We start from the raw sequence: 20,822 nt of genomic DNA, 5'->3' as shown, positions 1-20,822 counted from the left end.
GCTTTTTTTTTTTTTTTTTGTACCGGAAATTGAACTAGGGACCTTGCGCTCACAAGGCAGGCGGTAGAACCACTGAGCTAAATCCCCAGCCTTAGGGCCAGACTTTTCGAGGCGATCATCCTTTCTCTGTGATGTAGCCACATCAACAGAATGGTGTGATATACTCATTCAGCTCCTCACACACGTTCCCCAGGACTTCCCATCATTTCATAGACAACACTGTCTAGGGAATCAACATTTCCGTGTTCTGAAGTTTCATTAACAGGAAGGATGTTTGTGTGGATGGTCATGGTTACCGTCCCAGTTTAAAACAGTGGCCAGCACATGACAGACCCTCAATGAATGTCTGTTGTTTACAGAAAACCAGCAACCTTAACTCTGTGACCATTTCCTACAGGAAAAATTTGCAAGTGATTTGTTCTTTAGAAAATCTTGACTGATTATGACAGATTAATATGTACTCAACATAGTAGTATATTTTGAAATAAAGATGCTTAAAATGTTATCTTTTAGGTGTTTGGGAATTAGACCCTCCAGGAGGCTACTGAACTAAGATCACACAACAGAAAGGATTTATTACAATACAGATTTTTGCACATTCAGATGAAAGAACCATATCAAACACTTGTTCAGCATCGCCTTCCAATGAAGCAGTTATGGCTCCCCATGAACCACCCAAGCCAGGCTGCTGCTGGGAAACTCACCCTACACCACCCACTTGTGCATCCTGAACTTTCTTTTCACCAACAGGAGGATACTCGTGCATGGAAAAGCTTATCTTGAATTACCTGGTGCCGGGCTCGATTCTGGTCCAGAAGTTGCTGGGACTGCAATTTTTGTTGTTCAAGTTGTTGGAGGGCAAAATGAAGTTGGTAACTGCCTGCCGTGGGCAGGTACTTGTGCTGGGGGACCACCCCTGTAGCCTTGCTGTACGCATTGTTCTCGATTTCTCCCTCCCAGGCAAAGCCACCTGCTTGGAGGCTCCTGAAGAGAAAAGAAAGTAGATTTCTTGGATGGTTTTCTAGCAGAAAATAGAGATGTGTCTCAGGCACTTTTCCTTTATGAACCATACATAGTTTGGAATTAGGAATCTAATTTGTAGGATAAAGTATCTAGCCATAGCTCCATAAGGACAAGGACAGAGATTGCTTTGCTCTCCATTTGACCCCCAGCGCTTATTATAAGGACTGGCATATGGTTAGTGGAGAGTAAATATTTACTGAATGTTAAAGAACTGAAATAGCAATTCATGTCCCCATGATTGCCACAAGGACCTTCAAGAAGAGTCTAGAGAGATTCAAATTCCTAATTTAAGGTAGGAAGAGAGTCACAATCATCTCTAACTATCAATTTCAAAAGTAAAGGGATAAGTTACATAGAGTCTTTAGTTTACCTTAATCATACATTAGTGAAATATCTAAACCTATTTTAGAAGCTGTTTATACCGAGCTTATATCTCCATCACAAGATAATATAACTGGTACGAGAAGCTAGTTTCTTCATTTTTCCAAATTTACCATAATGTGGCTCCCACTTGGGCTGACCACGAGCTTACGTACACGGAGAAGGCAAAGACCTGGAAGCCTTTTTGACTAATCAGTACCTGTGACAGTGGTGGTGAACCTATGGCACACGTGTCATTGTTTTGTAAGACAGAAGATGTTAGCGTAGGAGTTGTTTTTTCCAAACTAAAACCTCAGTTTTCAGGTTTAATTGCAGTGTTGGCACTTTGCTATAAATATATAAATGGGTTCTGGGTTGCAATATGGGCGCTCGTCTCTAAAAGGTTTGCCATTATTGTTCTACGCTACACTGTTTGTTAAATACTTTGCCTGTCTTTCTTGCCCTAGTTTTAAATCCTAGATTCTGGTGACTGTGTCTGTGTCCATACAAGTAGAAGTCTTCAAGGAGAGATTGCCTACATGCTAAATGGAATAAGTTTGTTACAAAAGGAAAAACAGAATATGGTTCTGCTGATAGGAGGTACCTAGAATAGACAAGTTACAGAGACGGAAAATAGAATGGTGGTTGCCGTGGCTGGGGAATCAAGAGTTACTATTTAATGAGCATCAGTTTTAGTCTAGAGTGGAGAAAAACCTGTGGAAATTGACAGTGGTGATGATGTACTAAAGGCCACTAAGCGTACATTTGAAATGTTTAAAATGATGAATGTGATGATATAAAGTCTGTATTTTAATACAGTGTCTAATTTCCTAGTTACTGTGAGAAGAATCTTATTTGACAGACCTTCCACCTCCTTAACGCTTCTGGTGATTCTTCTCTGGACTTTCATTACCTACTCTATTTTTTTTCTTCCTTTTGACCAGAAAAGAGTATTATTATTCACTAAAGAAACATCATAAAGGTTCTCATAGTGAACACCAAACCCCAGTGAATGGTCTTGGAGAAATGAAAGAGTGGCTACTCGGAGATGTGTCCTTGTGATTGAGGCTGCAGTGTAGCTCAGTGGTGCAGCTCCAGCTTAGTATGCGTGAGGCTCTAGGTTCAATCCCCAGGATTAGAAATCAAACAAGTCACTGTGTTAGTCTTTCCTTTGGCGTTATTGATCAACAGTAGAGGCATATCAATTACTGAGCTATCAACTATGGAGGTATGCAGACCTCCCTGAGTCCTGCTTGAAAGGACACCTGGTTATCAACAGTCCGGGCCCCAGTGACCCCACAGCACACTGGAGGGAGCAGTGACTGTCTACAGAGCCCGGGAGTCTCTCTCTCTCTCTCTCTCTCTCTCTGGCCAGTGGCCTTCTCCATAGCTTGGTAATTTCAAGTCTCTGCTTTGGTTTCCCATTTTCTCACAAATAAAGAGATTCCTAAATACCTAGTTAAGGAAAGTCTGTGAAATATATTATGAAATCCACGAATGGAAGGATTTATTAACATAATCTCACCTCTGCTATGTCACATTCCTTGCTCAGGGACAGGATGCTCAGTTTGACTCCCACCCACAGTTAAGCTGCTCAATTACAGCTAATCTTTTTGGAGAACAATACCAACAAGCAAAGAGCTTCCTTATTCTTTTTGTTTATTTTTGAGTATAACATCTGATTTTCAGTGATCCCTCTGGAAATGCTGTGATGTGCACGCTATTATATGGCAAAAAAACAAAAACAAAAACAAAAACAAAGCCATTCCCAAGGGGCTTATGAAGGTATGAGGTATCCACTAATAAAAAGAGCCTAAACATATTAATGAAATGTAACATTATTCACAAAGTAGAGTACTGAGTGGGAGTAAAACAGGATTACATGGTTAGGAAAAGAGGAGCCAGAAGAACCTGTTACCTCTTTTCTCATTAGCAAGGGAACAGAAGTTTACTGAAGATAATATATAAGAAGCAGGCTGAGAAGCTAAAGGCACTGGATTGCAGCTGTAGGCACTGAGGTGCAACTAGAGGGAAGTGCAGTGGAGAAAGGTATTCAGGATTTTTGAGACAGGGTCTCACTGTGTAGTTTAGGCTGACCTTGAACTCAGTGCAATCCTTCTGCCTCAGCCTCCCCAGTGCTAGGATCATAGGCCTGCACCACCACGCCTGGCAGTATTCAAGTTTCAATGAAGGCAAAGTTCAGGGAAGGGGTGAGCAGTCCAGTTAACAAATGAACACAAAGAAGGGCAGGTAAAAAAGCAGGAACTACCTTGGCAGAATCATCTTGAGATGTCCACGACAATGTATGACAGTACTTTAAATATAGAATGAAATTGTTATTTATTATCACTGGACCAAAGTCAGAACACTCATCAGTGGTGATTCTGCTTCCAATCCTGGCTTGGCTGCTGATTACAGAAGTTTCCAGCCACAGGTAGCCATTCAGACTCAGAGCTTTTTTTTCTTTCTGTTTTTTGAGACAGGGTCTTGAACTCCCGATCCTCCTGCTTCAGCTTCCTGAGTGCTGGGATCACAGATATGTATCATGACACCTAGCCAGTCTGCTTGATTAGATATTAGAGGAGTCATGCAACTATGCAGCTTGTATCAGAATTCACCTCACTAGGTAGCAAGATTGGCTTTACTTGCTAAAAACTATTTTAATAGCATTCCAAGGAGACATTCACATGAAAGCTGTCTTGCTGCCTATCAGAAATCAAGTCTGTAACTAACTCAGCATAAAAGGGGATAATCCTGGCCAGGTTCTTAGGGACATGAACAGAAGCAGGAGTCAACAGATGTATAGAGGGTTAGGGTATCGGACCAAAGAAGATCAAATAAGGAACTTCGGGTAAGAAGTACTTTTTCAATTGCACACACATTGAACAAACTGGAACATCATAAACTTTTACAATGAAATCTGTTTTTAATCTCATCAGCAACATAAGCTCAGTCCCCAAATCACCGAAGGAAGTTTCTCAAGCAAGTAGAGGCTTTTAGCAAAAAGGCAGGAGTTTTTACAGTACAATGCTGGGTAGGGGCAGAGGGTGCAAGGACAGTGGTGACAGACAGAAGTGGTAAGAGCACACAACTTGGGCTTTCCTGGATTTCTAGGGCCTGAGTTTAGTTATCTAAATATTCCTTTATAGTGTCTCATAGTTTTCATTCCATTCAAAATTCTATCTCATTTTTTGAAAGTCATTTTTCCCCTAGTAATAGTTTCTACCTCCACCAAAATTTTAAGAGTCAATTATTCTCTTCAAAATTTTGTGAAATTCCTTGTCCAAACATGTGGGACTAAAAGCGTTTTGGATTTTTTAAAAAAAAATTGGAACATTTGCATTTATGTAATGAGATACGCTGGGGATATCTTTACAAGCAAGAATATCCAACCACTTCAGCGGCAGTTTCTGTAACGTATATGTATGTTAAAGGCAGCAGAGGCTACATTTTCTTCTTCATAAATTCTTAATCACAAAGCAGCCTTGGCACACAGTGAGTATTACAGACCCTACAGATGACAGAAGGGCTCTCATGAGCAGTACAAAGTGGTACTAGCCAGAGTAAGAAAGCTACGCGATTGGAAAGGCATTGTAATGTGATGGGGATCTCCCCTGGCTTTGGGGTTTATTTCCAAGAACAAAATTAGAATAGTTCTGCATGAAGTGAACACTGTATGCTCTATTACAAATGCTTTCCAGGGCAGCTGGAGTTGGGTTGTATTCAGAGATCAAATGGATAAGGACAAAATTAATAAGCTGGAAAGGATCCTCTGCCCCAAGGCCTTCAGTACATCTAACTTCTCTACGTTTTATGATTTTCAAATTTTTCCCCATCTGCAAAATGGAGGTATGATAATAGCACCTATCTCACAGGGCTGTTGTAGGAACTGAAGAGTTAAAGTAAGTGGAAGTAGTGACAAATAGGAAGGGTTCCAAAAAGAATTACCACCAGTACTATTATTACTATTCTTCCCTCGACCCAATGATTCCATTTCAATGAGCCAGAGCCCTACAGTTCTTTGAGGCCAGACATGGAAAATATAAACTTAGTCATTCACCAGCAAAGCATTCTGTGCTACAAAGTTAGAAAATATAGTCATCAGTATAGCAGTATCACTTGTGATGTCAAAAGGGCCCCAGGTACTAAAAAGAAAAAAAATGAGTGCTGGGGATGTAGCTCAGTGGCACTGTGCCTGCTTAGCAAGTGTGAGGTCCTGAGTTCGATCCCCTATACCAGAAGAAACCAAAAATGAACCTTGACAACTATTCTATTCCATATACACAAAAAACTGAGTTGGATCACTGACTTTTTTAAGTCTAAAAGCTAGTATCAGAGAGCCTCCAGAAGCAAATGTATGTGTGTAAACTTGTGGTAGGCAAAGATTTCCGAGGATATATAAAGCTCTAATCATTAAAGAAAAAAAGAATTGATAAGCTGAATTTCATTAAAATGAACACTTATACTCATCAAAAGATATTGCTAATAAAATGGATAAGCAAGACAAGCTGTAGAGGAAAATATTTATAATACATATATGTGACAGCCAGGCATGGTGGCGCACACCTGTAATCCCAGCACTTGGGAGGCTGAGGCAGGAGGATCGCTGTGAGTTCGAGACCAGCCTGGGCTACATAGTGAGTTCCAGGTCAGTCTCAACTACATAGTGAGACCTTGTCTCAAAAAACAACCCCCCCAAACAAAACAAAACAAAACAAAACCCCAAAACATATATGTGACAAAGGATTCCTACAGATAATATATTTTTAAAGTCCTTGTTGATAATCACTGACCTTAACAATAAAGTGACAGTCAAATTTTAAAAATGTGTAAAAGTTCTGAGATGTTTTACAACAATATATGAAGGTCCAATAAACACATGAAAGTTTTCAACATTGATAATCATCACAGAAATGCAAGTAACATGCTACACCTACTAAAATGACTAAAATCAAAGAGCAGCACCAAATGTTGGTGGTAATATGGTACAACCAGAGCTCTTATACATTGTTGATGGGAATATAAAATAATAGTTTCAGGAAATTGTCAGTGTTTTGTAAAGTTAAACACATATTAACATGACCCCACAATTCTACTCCTAGGGATTTACCTAGAAGAAATGAAAACATATGGCTAGACAAAGAGATGTAAGAATTTTCATTGAGTTTATATTAATAATTGTCAAAATGTGGAACCAATCATAATGCCTATCATTAGAAAAATTTTTGTGCCAGTTAATCTTTTTTATTTTTTTTGTGGTACCGGAGATCAAACTCAGGACCTTGCACATGCAAGGCAGGTGCAGTGCCACTGAGCTAAAACCCCAGCCCTCTGTGCCAGTTAATCTTGATTGCCAACTTGACTGGATTAAGAAGCTCCCAGAGAGGTGAATGCTAAAGACTCCATTCACAGCTGCACGAGCTGTGAGGAGGGGCGGTCTCGGCGAGGAAGTGGGTCAGGGGCCCTTCCTCTTGTGCTCTTCTCCTACTTTCTGCTTCTCGGATGTAGGAGGTGAGCAGCTGTCCTTTGCTGTGTCCTTCTCCCATGATATTTCCGCTTTGGAACCAGCCAGTCATGACCGAAACCTCTAACAGCATGAGCCTAATTAAATCTCTCCTACTTTAACTTGCAGGTGTCAGGTATTTCGTCTTGGCAATGGAAAGCTGACTAATGTGATGGATAAACGAAGTGTGATATCGCAACACAGTATGATACTACTCAGTGAAAAGGACTGAACTGCCAATGTAATCGACAAGATAGATGGATGTCAACAACACTGTGTTGAATAAAAGACAGCAGATGCGAAAGAGTAAATATAGTATGATTCCATTTAAATAAAACCCAAAGAGTTGGCAAAACTAACACACAGTGACAGATGTCAGAAAAGGATCTTTGTGGGGCGAGGCAATATTGACTAGGAAATAACACACTGAAATTCTGAAGTGCAATGGAAATGCTGTATGTATTGTATTAAGCGGTGGTTAGACAGATATATAAGATTGTTGAAACTCATCAAATTGAACATGTAAAATATATGCATTGCAGTTCATGTAAATTATACTTCAATTTCAAAAAACACGCACATGCAAGCAAAAGGTCATAAGATTTTTATTTATAGATCGTCAAAACCTTAGTTACTATTACTTCCTGTTCTGTGTACACACTATATCACTTTACTGATTTTCATTACGTAATTCCCTTTTCTCTTCATGCACTTTGTAACAGTGGGATCACACGCTAAGCTATATGCCTAAGTAGTTGTTTCATTTCAGTGCAGTTCAACCCAGATTTATTGGGTACTATTCCTAGGTGCTTAGGGAATATTAGGAAGAAAAACACACCGTTCTATTTCTCAGAAAGCTCCCCATCTGGAGGAGTGAAGTTACAAACGGCAGGATTTTGGAGTATGTTGTATTTACAGAGGGACTTCAAGCCCAGGGGAACAGCATTAGGTGAGAGTTCCAGAGGAACTAACCTGTACGCTTGTGATAGTGATGAAATTCAAGGACAAAATAACCTGGCACAAAGGTCTAAAGAAGCAAGAGGGACACTCGCAGAGTGACAGGAGCATGTACGTGAGCACTATGGCTGAAGGTGTACTGAACACTGGTTCTCAGAAACAAGGCCTGAAGATATATTACGAAATTAAAGTCCTATGTAGCTAGAAGAGAGCAAAGCCTCGGCAGCTAAGTTTAGCCCTAAAAATGTATAGCATTGGATCTGTGAAGGAAAAATATATTTGTTTATGAAATTCATTCAATGAATGAGAACTACTTGTATTAGTGAAACAATAAAAGTCAAATTGCATTTAGATATAAATTCAGCGCAACGGAAACCATCTACTAAGTCTTAATATATGAGATATAGTCTGAGCTGTTAGTATCTACTGGTAATACTAGGGACAATGACAGCTAGCCAAAGGAAATCTGTGCCTAACATTAATTAAGTGAACTAAGGCAGATGGGCCTGCCAAGGGTCTGTGCTCATGATGACAGGTACTCTGATTCTTAGAGTTTATGTGCTGGACTAGGATTTTAAAATGATTTCTAAATATGCAGCTGTGTTAAAGAAACTTTTATTTTATTATTTTAACTTTGAGTTTGTTCCCAGAGATAATACCATACTCTCTCGCCTTTCTTTTTCTGCTTTGAATGTCTGGAGTTATATTGAGATGGCTCTTTTGCAGGAAGAGTTAAAAGTGCAATAGAATAGTATTGAAATGCTAAAAAGCTCAGAAATAATACAGAAAAACTATGTGAACTCCTGATGACCTATATGCTAGGTCAAAACACAGACTGAGATGAAATTACAAGTGCAAGATGATTTCCTGCTTGAAAATGGGGTGAAAAGGCTCGGAAAATGTTTAACTATTCTATTTGAGATGATGAAAAGGCTCTTAGGAAAGGATTTAAGAAATAATTTAAAAAGCAAGGCAAAAAGAAATAAGAGGTTTTGGGCACTGGAAAAATATCAAAACCAAAGCAAGGCTGGGTTAGTGAGAGAATTGTAGAGTGGTAGAAGCCTCGTGTCCCTGGATCCACAGCACAGGCTCTGAACTGGACCAAGCCAGAGCAAGGGGTGGCAGCTTAGTGACCCAGAGCTGGGGAATCTTAGGGCTCCCGAGCAAGATTTCTGGGTTCAGATCCTGGCTTGACCACTAAAAGAACATATTTGACATCTCTGCACCTTAGTTTCTTCGGCTGTGAAATGGGAGTAAAAATCAATCCCACCACCTCTCATAAAGTTGGCTGAATTAAATGAGGTCTGTGTCAAGCATTTAGCACAATGTCTGGCACATAAAACAAATGCTCAATAAATGTTAGTGACTATTATTAACATTCTTTCTGTGGAATGAATGCTCCACTCCAGAATTCATTCCATTCTGTGGAACGAATGTGGCAGGTTTAGTGAGCCGAAATTTTCGGGTCGGGGGGAGTCGGGAGGTGACATCAGGGGCACCAAATAACAGGTATGAGCGATTCTATTACATCTGAGAAAGGAGAAATGTGAAGTAGTACTTATTATCCCCTTAACTAAGTATTGTGTTCATGTGGGACAACCTGGGTAATGAGTGACAGGAGTGAAGCCAGTGGATTCATAAAGGGACCTGGAGTTACTCAGATGTGTGAGCAGGAGGGTAAAATTCACTTGCCAGGCTCCCCCACCAGGGGCAGCTGCAGCACAGCAGCCTCTGCCGGAAGTGACTCCCTAGTGGTGGACACCTACTGTTCTGGGCCAAGCAGTGAGAGAGCACTCTCATCATGGGCAGGGTGCCGGCTCCCACCGGAAAGTGGGGTTCACTGATAATGCTGACAATTGGAAGGGACAACCACTGGGGCCCGGGATGTGAGCACTGATGACAGACAGTGGACAGACAGTGGTTACTCCCCTCCCAACCGCCCCGGCTTCAAGCCAAATTAACACCAGTGGCCACACCCCTTTTCACTTTTGTGAAACAAAGTAAGTTTTTAAGAAACAAAAGCACTATATTCTCAACGCCTTATACCTGAAAAACACAAAAATAAAAATATAAAACAAAAGTATCCGTGTTCCAACAAGCAGAGATGCCTACTATCAACATTTTTTTTTTTTTTGTGGTACCATGGATTGAACTCAGGATCTTGCACTCTCCAGACAGGCACAGTGCCACTGGGCTACATGCACGGCCCTACCATGAACATTTTGATGTGCACGCTTCCTCTGTATTTCCCTTCTACAGAGTGAACCTGTATGGCCTGCTTTTGTCATCTAGTAATAAGTTAAAACCATTTCCCCACATGATAATATTAGGTTTGGGAAGTTTTTATTCAACTTCTGTTACAGTTACTGTCAACCTAAAGCAGTGGTGGCAAAATCTACTGCACTCGAGTTGCGACGGGCTGTCTGTTGTCATTTGAAAGCTCTAAAAGGTTCGCTCACCATCACTGATCTAAACCCTTAAACATTCGTATGTCAAATTTTAAATCCATATGAAAGGCTGTATGTTTTCCTTATTAAATTCCATGAGTGAGCTTTATCATTCTGGTATTAAAAGTACTGTAAATCTTGAGTGTCATCTAAGGCATATACTATTTCATGAAATTCCCACTTCATGTCATCTGAAAACAAGATTTGTATGTCTTCTACATATGTAAGTGCCAAACAAACAGTAGGCACTTGAATAAAAATGAACGAATAAATGAAATTCATTGATAAAAAGCGAACTAGTGAGCTAATGACTGAGTCCCGGAGGCTTAATTCCCTAACTCACACTGATTCATTGTTTGGGTACAGTTACCCATTTAGTTACAAAATATTTTTAATGACAGTGTTATCTCGTTCACATTTTTCTTTGTGCTCGCAAGATATCACCATGCTTTGCTGAAATCCAGTTACAGTCATTCTTTTTAAGTTCCCTGATCTTCTCTAACTAAAGTTATTCTACCATGAAGGGAAATGAGGTTAGTTTAGCATGACTTACTTTTCCCATGAATCAACGCTGGGCTTAAGCAATTCCTTTTCTTTCTTTAGTGGCTGCCAAATCACTGCTTTGCTAATCTGTTAGATTTTGGCCTGAAATTGACATCTCAATTACTGGTTTATACATTCAGCATTTAATCTATCTCTATCTCTGCCCTTCCTTTCCCAGTGTATGAGCTCCTTCTCTGTTCATTAAATCACACACTGAATCACTATTACAGGCACTAGAAACATAAATCAGGAATTAGTAATCATAAGAAATGCTCTTCTTTGGACATCGTAACTCAATAGAGAAAATAAGACTGATTCAATGGCTTGGCTCTCTGACGAATGAAGGGCTTGGAAAAAGATGTGTCCTGAAAACTAAAAGCCTAGTAAGGATGAGAGCTTATATCAATTAGCATTTGAAAAACAAACCTGCCCCTACTGTTTACTACATATCTTGGTAGAAAACCCAAGAGCAAAAGTAGGACAACAAATTAAAGTGAGGTGACTCAAAATCAGTAAAGGAAAAAAGAAAAAGAATAGAAAGAAATACTGAAAAGAGATTAAAAACATGAGCAGGATCCAAATAACACAGCTGATCTGAAACACAGAATTACAAGCAACTGAGAAGGAAAGTTTCTGATTATTCATTCAATAGAGATACAGGAAAGACAAAAGAAGCATAGTGATGACGAGAAGATGTCTGAGGGGGAAGATTTTTGGCTAAATCTACTTTGGTTTTATTAAAAAACTGCATGACAATGACCAAATTTGGGAAGAACACACTGAGATATTATGTCAAAATGCTAGAAGCTGATATGCCTGTCCTTTAAAAGTACACTCAAACCCCAGCCAGCTGGATTTGACAATGGATACAGAATGTGAACCAGACTTCTGCCGTCTCCACACCCCGACCACTCCATGATTGATGGAATGGCCCCCAGGAGGAGGAAATAAGGACAATGTTGGATTTCTTAGTATATCTGGCAAAGTCTCTGGGAGTGAGCTTTATGGAACACAAAGATGGACATGAAATCAAACCTTTCAAAAGGTTGAGTTCACAGCACTGTTCTAGAGGGCAACTTAGGATTCTGGGCGCCAGCCAGTAATGTAGATAGAGACCTTGGTCCTTTATCTATTAGCTCCCTGGATCTAAAAGGACAGATTGATCCTTAGCCTCATGAACAAGAAATGTCTTTGATCCAGCTCTTTATTTTGGCATAACCAGCATATCACATGAAGCCCAAAAAATGTAGTTGTGAACTAAAAAAGGAGTGAGCAAAGAGTGACCTTTAAGAAAGCCAAAGGAGAACTCCCTGACACCAGTTCATTCAACAGTGAAGACTGAGTCCAGCTCAGCAGGATTTTTATCAAACAAAGGGAAAAGTCTGACATTTTGTGACAATAATGGAGGTACACACAAGCACAGCTGGCCCTTGTAAAACTGGACTGCCATCACCTAGCTTTCACACCCTGCAAAGACAAGCCAGGAAAAGCTTTTAGAGTGAAAGTTAATGTACAGATTGTCTGGGGCAGCTGACATGCCAGTTTCCAAGAACTTCCACACTGAATTGAAGCTGGGTTCAAACCTAGTGCATACAAACAGCTTGCAAAGTGTCACAAATTTAGAATTCCTGCCCCATCACATCAGTTAGGCTCCCTCCATTTCTCCATTTTTCCCCAGGAAGCAAAACAGCAGGCAATTTGACACAGTCAAGCCAACAGCTTTTCTGATTCCATTCATCTGCCTCTGCCCCTTTCCTTTAATTGGCCAAGGAAAATAAGAGACAATTCCAAAAACTCCACCCTTCTTTTTAAACCTCCTCCACCTGTTCTTTTTCTTTATAACTAAAGATGTTTTTTATAAAACAAGGGAAATCATGAGAAAGGAGGTTTTATTTAAAGAAGTAAAGCCAAAGAGAGGGAAATAAAATATACACTTCTGTTCAAGCCATTTCCCTACTGCAGTACTGTATGGTATGAACAGCTTCTCCGAGCCTCTTCCCAAGCTACTCTCAACATAATCTATGGAAACAACCCTTTGTCATTCTAAAATCAATGGCATAGTTACAATGGCATATGCTCCTGTTTTGGGAAGACAAGTCTACTGAAATTTGCTCAAGATTAACAAGAGGGGCCAGGCCAAGGTCACAACTGGCATGAAACGCAGGCACCTGTCTCTGATAGGATCAGACAGACTACTGAAAACACATTAACTTGCTCCTCATCTCCTTGCACAGAACACCACTACATCACCAGCCCCAGGAGAGGCAGCGTCACCTTGAAACTTGTTAAAAATGATAATAATTGAGCCTCACCCCAGGTCCACAATGTGGTTGGGGCCCAGCGATCTGTTTGTTAACAAGCCCTTTGGGTGATTGTGTTACACAAGGAGAATCATGGACTCTACCACCATATTGCTGGGTCTGAATCCTGACCACCATTCACTGTGTCATCTTGAACAAGTCATTTCATTTTCTCCAGGCTTAATTTCTCCATCTTTAAAATGGAGATATGATGGTACCCACAGAGTAGCTGTGAGCACTAAACCACCTAACACATGTAAAGCTTTGAGAACACTTGCTGGTACAAAAACAAGCCATTAAACCAGTCAAGTACATGAAGCATTTAGTTACCACTGCTACTATTTCTTCTTTGTGCTCTTACTGCGGTTCAATGAGACATAACACAAATTTGTAATAAACTGGCAGGAAGTACACATTCCTCCATGGTAAACTGCTCTTTTGGTTAACTGCCCGTACTACACATCAGCTTTAGTATGAATGTGATAAAACTAGGAATACAGAATTTGTATTTCAGGGAATGAAGCCAACATAATACTTTGCCTCTAACGCTCTAAATTCAGACATTACACTTGCCACTGAAGAAATGTATGATTCATCTGTGTGTCTGTCTTATGGCTAATTCCTCATACACTGAGTCTATAAATGATGTAGAGGCTAACAGGAACATCTCTCATTACCGTTTTTAAAAAAGTAAGTTTTTCACAATATCATGGTTTCCATCTAAAATACTATAGCTATTAAACAACATATGCTTGAGAAACCACATCTAAAATGAGAAATGACAGTTAAAAGACATGTTGACCAATACAAATATGATCAGACTAGTGTAAGAGACTATCAGAAACAAAACAAAAAGATCCCCACAATCTCTATCCCCTAGAATCACAAGAGCTCCCTTACATAATTCCCCTCCATCCAAAACATGTATTTTAATTTGCCTGACCTGCTGGATGAAATCTATGAAAGTTATATGCAAAAGAGGCAGTACACGAAGCAAGTGAAACTTTAATCTATGCTGCAGATCACGTCAGATATTCATGGTTAGTTTCTTCAAGCCATTGATGCTTTCTGCCCCCACACAAAGCCTCTTGATACTGGCACCTGGCTGAAGTGAAAAACTAGGTCTGCAGACTACGACAAAGGTATTTGCAATGCTGAACTCTATTGCTCCAGCTGCTAAATTTTTCTTCACAGAAAGATTGTTTTTCATATCCTACTAGTGATATTTTATTTTCAGAAATAGCGTATTTCTACGTCTCCTTTGTACATTATCATCAAGAAATAGGCCTAAATGGTCTGGGATGCCATTATGAAAATACTAGTATGTACTGATTTTCCTCCCTCTAGAAGTAGAGAAGGTAAAGTAGTGAAAAGAATTTAAGCTTTCACATGGACAAATGGAAACATCTCTAAAACTATTGACCCCTCCTTCCTTCCATCCATAAGTTTATCCCTCTACCATCCATCCATCCATCCATCCACTTATCCATCTATCCGTTTTTCTGAGACAGGGTCTCAACATGTAGTTCAGGCTGATCTTGAACTCACTATGTAGCCCAGGCTGGCCTCAAACTCACAGTGATCCTCCTGCCTCAGCCTCTGGAGTATTGGAATTACAAGTGTGTGCCACCACACACAGCTTAATTATTTCTACAGGAGGGTAACAAGTTACAGCCATATTTTCAGGAATAAATAAGATAAATCATACAAGGCACAGGATCTGGCATTCACTGGGCACTAATACATGTTAGTCTCCCTTCCCTTTCTTTTGTTCCTGTCTTTAACAAATAACAGAACAGAATCTTATCATTTCAAAATCAGGGAGAAATACTAATGAATTAGTATCTAGGTGATGGCATTTTAAACAATATAAAAATGAACTTAAAAATTTAAAATGACTGAAAATGAGTAAGTACTAAAAAGTGTAAAGAAGGGAAAAACTGGTACTCATGGTGCCACTTGCAACCATATTATTTTAGCATGTTTCATCCCAGTTTTGTCCCAATACTTTGAAATCATACTATTGTGCATCACTTAACATTAATAAATATATAATAGATAGATTTCATTTAGATATTCATAAAATGTATGCATATTTCTTTAAATTAAGAAAAAAAATCCTTCTACTCTGCAGACCCTATCTATCATTGTGCTGGGAACAAGACTCGCTTTAGCTTTGGAGAGCAAAAGGAAGAAAACTGCTTCCTATGGAGGGAGATAAAAAAAAGGCATCAGGGTAAAAATGACATTTTACCTGAGTGTCAAAAGATAACAGGCAGGGCTGGGGATTTAGCTCAGCGGTTTGGTGGCCTGCCTTGCAAGCGCAAAGACCTGAGTTCAATCCCTGGTACCAAAAAAAAAAAAAAAAAAAAAAAAAAAAAAAAAAAAGATAACGGGCAGTATTGTCAACCCGAAAAGAAATTCCAGGCAAAAGGAACAGAGCAGGGAACAACAGCTAGCCACTGTGGCCAAGCAGAGAGATTTAGGAGGCGGACAGACGCTGTAACAAAAGCTGGCGAGACAGATCTTTCCCACATTCCGAAACAGAGATGTTACCAGTCAAGACCGTGATTCGAGCACAGCACGGCAGCTGTGATTGTGACGCTCGTGCACTTGGGAGGAACCTGCAGTGAGAACGACTTTAAAAGTTAAGGTTTGGGGAACGCACAGGGCATGAGTGAGTGTGGTGGAGGGCGGCCAAGTGTGCAGACAGCCAAGTCTCCCCACCGCCACTGTCACTAGTAGAAGGGCTTGCTAAATGTCCAACTGCAGGACAGTTATTACTAGCCCACCTTACAGGTGAGAAAAGCGAAGTTTACGTAAAATAATTTCTGCAAGTTCGCACACCGAGTAAATGAAAGAGCTGCTTTTGAGCCCAAGTCTATGTAACTCCAAAGTTACAGTAAGGAACAGAAAATCAGAACTTATAATAGCCCCTGCCCAGGATTTTCTAACAAACTGTTATTGCTAGGCCTTTGTTCTAGGGATGCTAGAACAAAAAGGTCCTCACAAATGCACTCAGATGATTTCTGACAAAGCTCCAAAACCAATGCCTGGAGAAACAATAACCTTTTAAAAATCAGTTGTCCATTAACAAATGGTGCTGATGCAATTGCCCATTCATAGGCAAAAAAATGAAGCTCAATCTAAATCTCATACTTCATAGAAAAATTAACTCAGAATGGATATGGATTAAATGTAAAACACAAAACTATCAATCACCTCAAAGGTGTCTTTTAATAACATTTCAAAAAAGAAATGTGTCTTGCCAGGCATGGTGGCACACGCCTGTAATCCCAGCATTCTGGGACGCTGAGGCAGGAGCATCCCAAGTTGGAGTCCACTCTTGGCAACTCAGTGAGACTCTGCCTCAAAATAAGAAATAGAAGGGCTGAGGACATAGCTCAGTGTGAAAGTCCTGGGTTCAATCTCTAGCACCACAAAGAGGAGCTGTTTCAGGTTCAGCTGACAATGATGAAGATGAGGCTCTGTGCTCAGTGTTTCCCTTGCTTCATCTCACTTAAGCTTTTACCATTTTTAGCAGATAAAGACAAGTAAAGCAACTGAGGCACCATGAGGTTAGCAGCCTGCCCGGCGCACCGCAGTCTGGGCATGCACTGACTTCCCAGCATTCCTAGATTTCCCAGCTCTATTACTTGCGCAGCGGCTCCACACCGTGTGGCTGTCCCTTTGAAATGAGAAATACTGACGCACAAAGATTTCTTTCTTACACATGGACGAAGTCTGAACGGAGATGTAAGTGAAGCTGAGCTTCCACTGAGCTGGAAGCTTCATTCAGTCATCGCCTTTCATCCTCCCTCTGGGTGCACGACTGGGCCGAGAGGCAGATGCCTGTCCTTAACCTAGGAGTTGTACGGGCAGGAGAAGGCCTTCAGCTCCGAACAGTGTCTCAGTCTCACAGAGACCAGAGAAGACACCCGAGACAGGCCCACGCCTCCCAACAAGTGCACACACTCCCCCGTGGGTGCAAGGGCACTTGGACTGGAGTGTTTATGAGCAATGGCATCATTAGCAGTGGGGAGAGGCTGCCCACCTATCACACGGAGCTCTGCATCTCCCTCTAGGTTCCCCTCAAGACAGCAGGGCAAGCTGGGCAAGCTCCGGGCAGCTGCCGGCTGTCCACAGGGGAGATCGGGGCTGACCGTGAGGCGCTTCAGCAAGTAGGCGCTGTGTGCGGTAGCACCTTCCTACCCCTACCTTGGTTTGGCCATGGTGGCAGGAGGGCCCCTGAGACTTTCTAGGCACAGGATTGCTCACAGAGGACACCTCCTCTGTGACCCACTCAAGGGAGCTATCCAGGTATGGAAGGGTTAAGGCGGGTCCTGGCTGCAGTTCTCCATTATCATCACTTTGAAAAGCCGTGGAGTTTACAGGAAGAGTGCGAGAGTGCCGAGGTGCTCCCAGCCAACATTTGGTTCCCATTACCGTGAATAATCTTTTTCTTCCCTCCTTGCCCCACCCCCCTTTCCCGACTTTTTCCACATTTTATATTAAAAGTACATCAAACAGTTTTCTTCCTTTTTAATATTTTCCTTAAGCTTCTTTCACTAGGTTTTCTGGGTTCTGTAACTTTTCTGGTTATTCATTACAAAGGAGGGGAAAATCTGGGTCTTTGGGTAAAAATCAGTCAAACACAGAACAAAGAGATTAAAGTGCCTAGGCAGTGTGGGGGAAAGAAGAACTGGGCTTGGGGCATGCTTTCTAGTCTTAATGACATTAAAAAATAGGGTTTGCTCAGAAGTCCTTAGCCTCCTGGGCTTCCTGGCTCTTCTCAGTTCTCTTCCCACCCAAACAAAGTACTCCTAAAGTAAGACACTCAGGGAGGTTGCTTCCTAATTCCAGCAACAGTAAAAAGGCTGGGGGCAGGCTGGTATGAAAGGGATAAGCAGTAGTCCAGAGGCCCAGTGGACAAAGCAATAGCAGGCACTGCAGGCAGGGAGCAGGGAAGGGCATGCGTCAGTGTCCAGACTGCAAGGGCACCCCTGGAGAGTGTTTTTGGAGGCCAAGATGACAGCATCTACGAAAGCGCAAAGTGAACGTATTACTTGATCCAACAAATTCCACTTCTAGAAATTTATCCTATAGAAATACTTGTTCATTTGTGTGTGTGTGTGTGTGTGTGTCTGGTTCACTGTAGATGCCCGAATGAAATACAAGTAGAACTTCTTAATATGGAAATGTTAAGATAAACTATGGCACATTTATACTTTGGAAAACTACTTAGTGGCTAAAAATATTTAAGTAAGTTTTGCATGAATGGGGAGAAACATGGAGACATATCAAGGTAGGAAAAAAAATCACAAGAAAAATGAAAAAATAAATCAAGCCTTTCACCTGTAGCTACTTCTGAGGAAAGATGTTATCTCTTACATTTGGTATATATCTGTTAGATTATCTATAAAGCAGCTACATGTTATATATTTGTGCAACTTATTTTTTAAAGCAATGGATGTAAATATTTTAGTCTGTAGAAAATAAGAAAAAAAAAAGCACCCCTCTCCCCTCCTTCTCATTGTGAAGCCCTGTACAAATCTTGAACTGAAGAAATCTGAAATTTAGAACATCTCTTAACCTTATCCCATATATTGAGTCAGACTTAGGGAAAGAAATAGTATAGAAAATGATTAAGGGAACCTCCAGAAGGTCAGGCAGGATGACAGAGAAATGGAGAGAAGAAATGACGAGCTGAGAGGCCCAAAGTTTGCAAGGACACAGCTAGGACAAGGACAATGGACAATGGCGAACACTCTTCTAAGTGAATGCCCCACTCCAAGTGTACAGCAAGATGGGAGGAAAGGAAGTGTGTATTGGGGGAGGGGAAGGAGACAGGTAGGGTAACAGTGCCAAATCCCCTGACAGTTAGTACACAGTATCGAAAATTTAAAAATGACAGAATAAACATGTGACTTATAAATATAAAGGTAAATAACAAGAAACTAAAAAAATAAAAAGGTTCTCTTTGGGGTGCCAAAGTGAAGGTTGGGTAGCACTGGAAGAGAAGGAACAAGCGATTCCCATTTTCACTCTAACCCTTATAGAATTACTTAACTTGAAACACGGTGGGAGCGGCCTTCAGGATGGCCTGAGAGCCTGCATCTGCTGACGTTCTGGGCCTTGGACAGTCCCCCTCCACGCTGAAGGGGCTGGCCTGTGTAAGCAACATCCGACAGACTCAAACACAAGAGCTGAAACGATCTGAAGAACACACAGGGCAAAGGCTTCACAGCACTGGAGTTGGCAGCACTTTCTTGGGTATGATGCCAAAGGCACAGGCCACAAATGGAAAATTGGTTATGTCATCAAAATTAAAATCTTGTGCATCAAAGATCACACTGTTGAGAGAATATGAAGGGAAGCTTTGGAATGGGAGAAAATATGTGCAAATCATATATCTGATAAGTGACTCGGGTCCCGAATGTACAACAAAAGCCTAGAACAACAAAACAACCTGATTAAAAAGGGCCTGAACAGACATTTCTCCAGAGAAGACATCCAAATGGCAAACAAACACATGAAAAGATGCTCAATGTAACTATCAGGGAAATACAAATCAAAACTATGTGAGATACCCATTAAATCTATTGGGATTGTTCCAAGCAAAAACACAGAAACAAGTATTGCTGAGGACACTGTAAAATGGAAATCCTGTGCGTGGTTGGTGGGAATATAAAACTGCAGCAGCTTTGGAAAAGCATATAGTGGTTCTTCAAAAAAGTTTAAATGGAAACAGAATCTTTTTAAATGGAGCCAGGCATGTTGGTGCATGCCTGTAATCCCAGCACTCTGGAAGGCTGAGGCAGGAGGATCACTGATTCAAGCCACGCCTGGATAATGGAGTGGCACAGTAAGACCTTACCTGGGGTATCGCTCAGTGTGAAGGCCCTGGGTTCAGTCCCAACACCATGGTGCGGGGGGAGTCTTTCTTCTTCTTCAAGAAAACACCAAGCACCTGATGGGCACGGTGCTGTGTGAGGCCCATAGGCCCAGGACGGGGCCAAAGGAGCTTCTGGAGAGGCCTGGCCCTGGTGTCTGGGGCCAGGGATGTAGGTGCTCAGGCCCAACAAGGCAGAGGACAAGAAGTGGTTCTCTGTTTCCCAGCGGGGCCACCTGGTCCAGGAAATGATGATCAAAATCTCGGAGGAGATCCAGCTCTTTCCCCTGAGCATTAAGGACTCTGAGATCATCTTCCCGTAGGTATGGCCCCTCAAAGGTGAGGTTTTGAAGACTGTGCCTAAACAAAAGCAGATCCAGACTGGCCAATGTATCATATTCACAGCATGTGTCACCACTGGGGACTACAATGGCCACTGCTTTTCATCATCCTGGCGCAGAAAGACTAGTGTAGAAACAAGTCCAGCAAGCCTTGCTACAGTTCTGTGCTGGTGCTCCTGTCCCCACCCACAAAGGTACTGACAACATCTTGGCTCCTGCGACTAAGACGTTGCTGCTGACGGCCAGTACTGAGGACTACTGCACGTTGGCCAGGGGCTGATCTACCCCCTTGCAGTTTTGCCTTCGATGTCATCTCCAAGATCTATACCTACAGGACCTCAACCCCAGAAAGAGACCATGTTCACCAAGTCTTCCTATCAGACCATCCATTAAAGACCTATATCACAGCCTCTGAGCAGAAGACTCCAGATGTATTGTTTTTTTTTTTTTTTTTTT

The 20,822-nt window shown here is 41.3% G+C and overlaps 1 protein-coding gene across 5 annotated transcripts in view; it reads right to left on the bottom strand.

Annotated features, from left to right (window-relative positions):
* Nucleotides 1–20,822, bottom strand: part of Ttll5 (tubulin tyrosine ligase like 5) — a 252,450-nt gene that overhangs the window by 65,098 nt on the left and 166,530 nt on the right. For all 5 annotated transcript variants that reach the window (XM_010645542.3, XM_010645541.3, XM_010645544.3 and 2 more), the window contains one exon: nucleotides 789–984. In XM_010645542.3, the coding sequence (XP_010643844.1) occupies nucleotides 789–984 (196 nt within the window). The remainder of the gene's footprint in view (nucleotides 1–788; nucleotides 985–20,822) is intronic.

The sequence above is a fragment of the Fukomys damarensis genome, unplaced genomic scaffold (assembly GCF_012274545.1).
Source record: "Fukomys damarensis isolate Sample0158 unplaced genomic scaffold, DMR_v1.0_HiC HiC_scaffold_21, whole genome shotgun sequence".
NCBI lineage: Eukaryota > Metazoa > Chordata > Mammalia > Rodentia > Bathyergidae > Fukomys > Fukomys damarensis.
The sequence above is the reverse complement of the archived record's forward strand: the minus strand, read 5'-3'. Positions and strand labels throughout refer to the sequence as shown.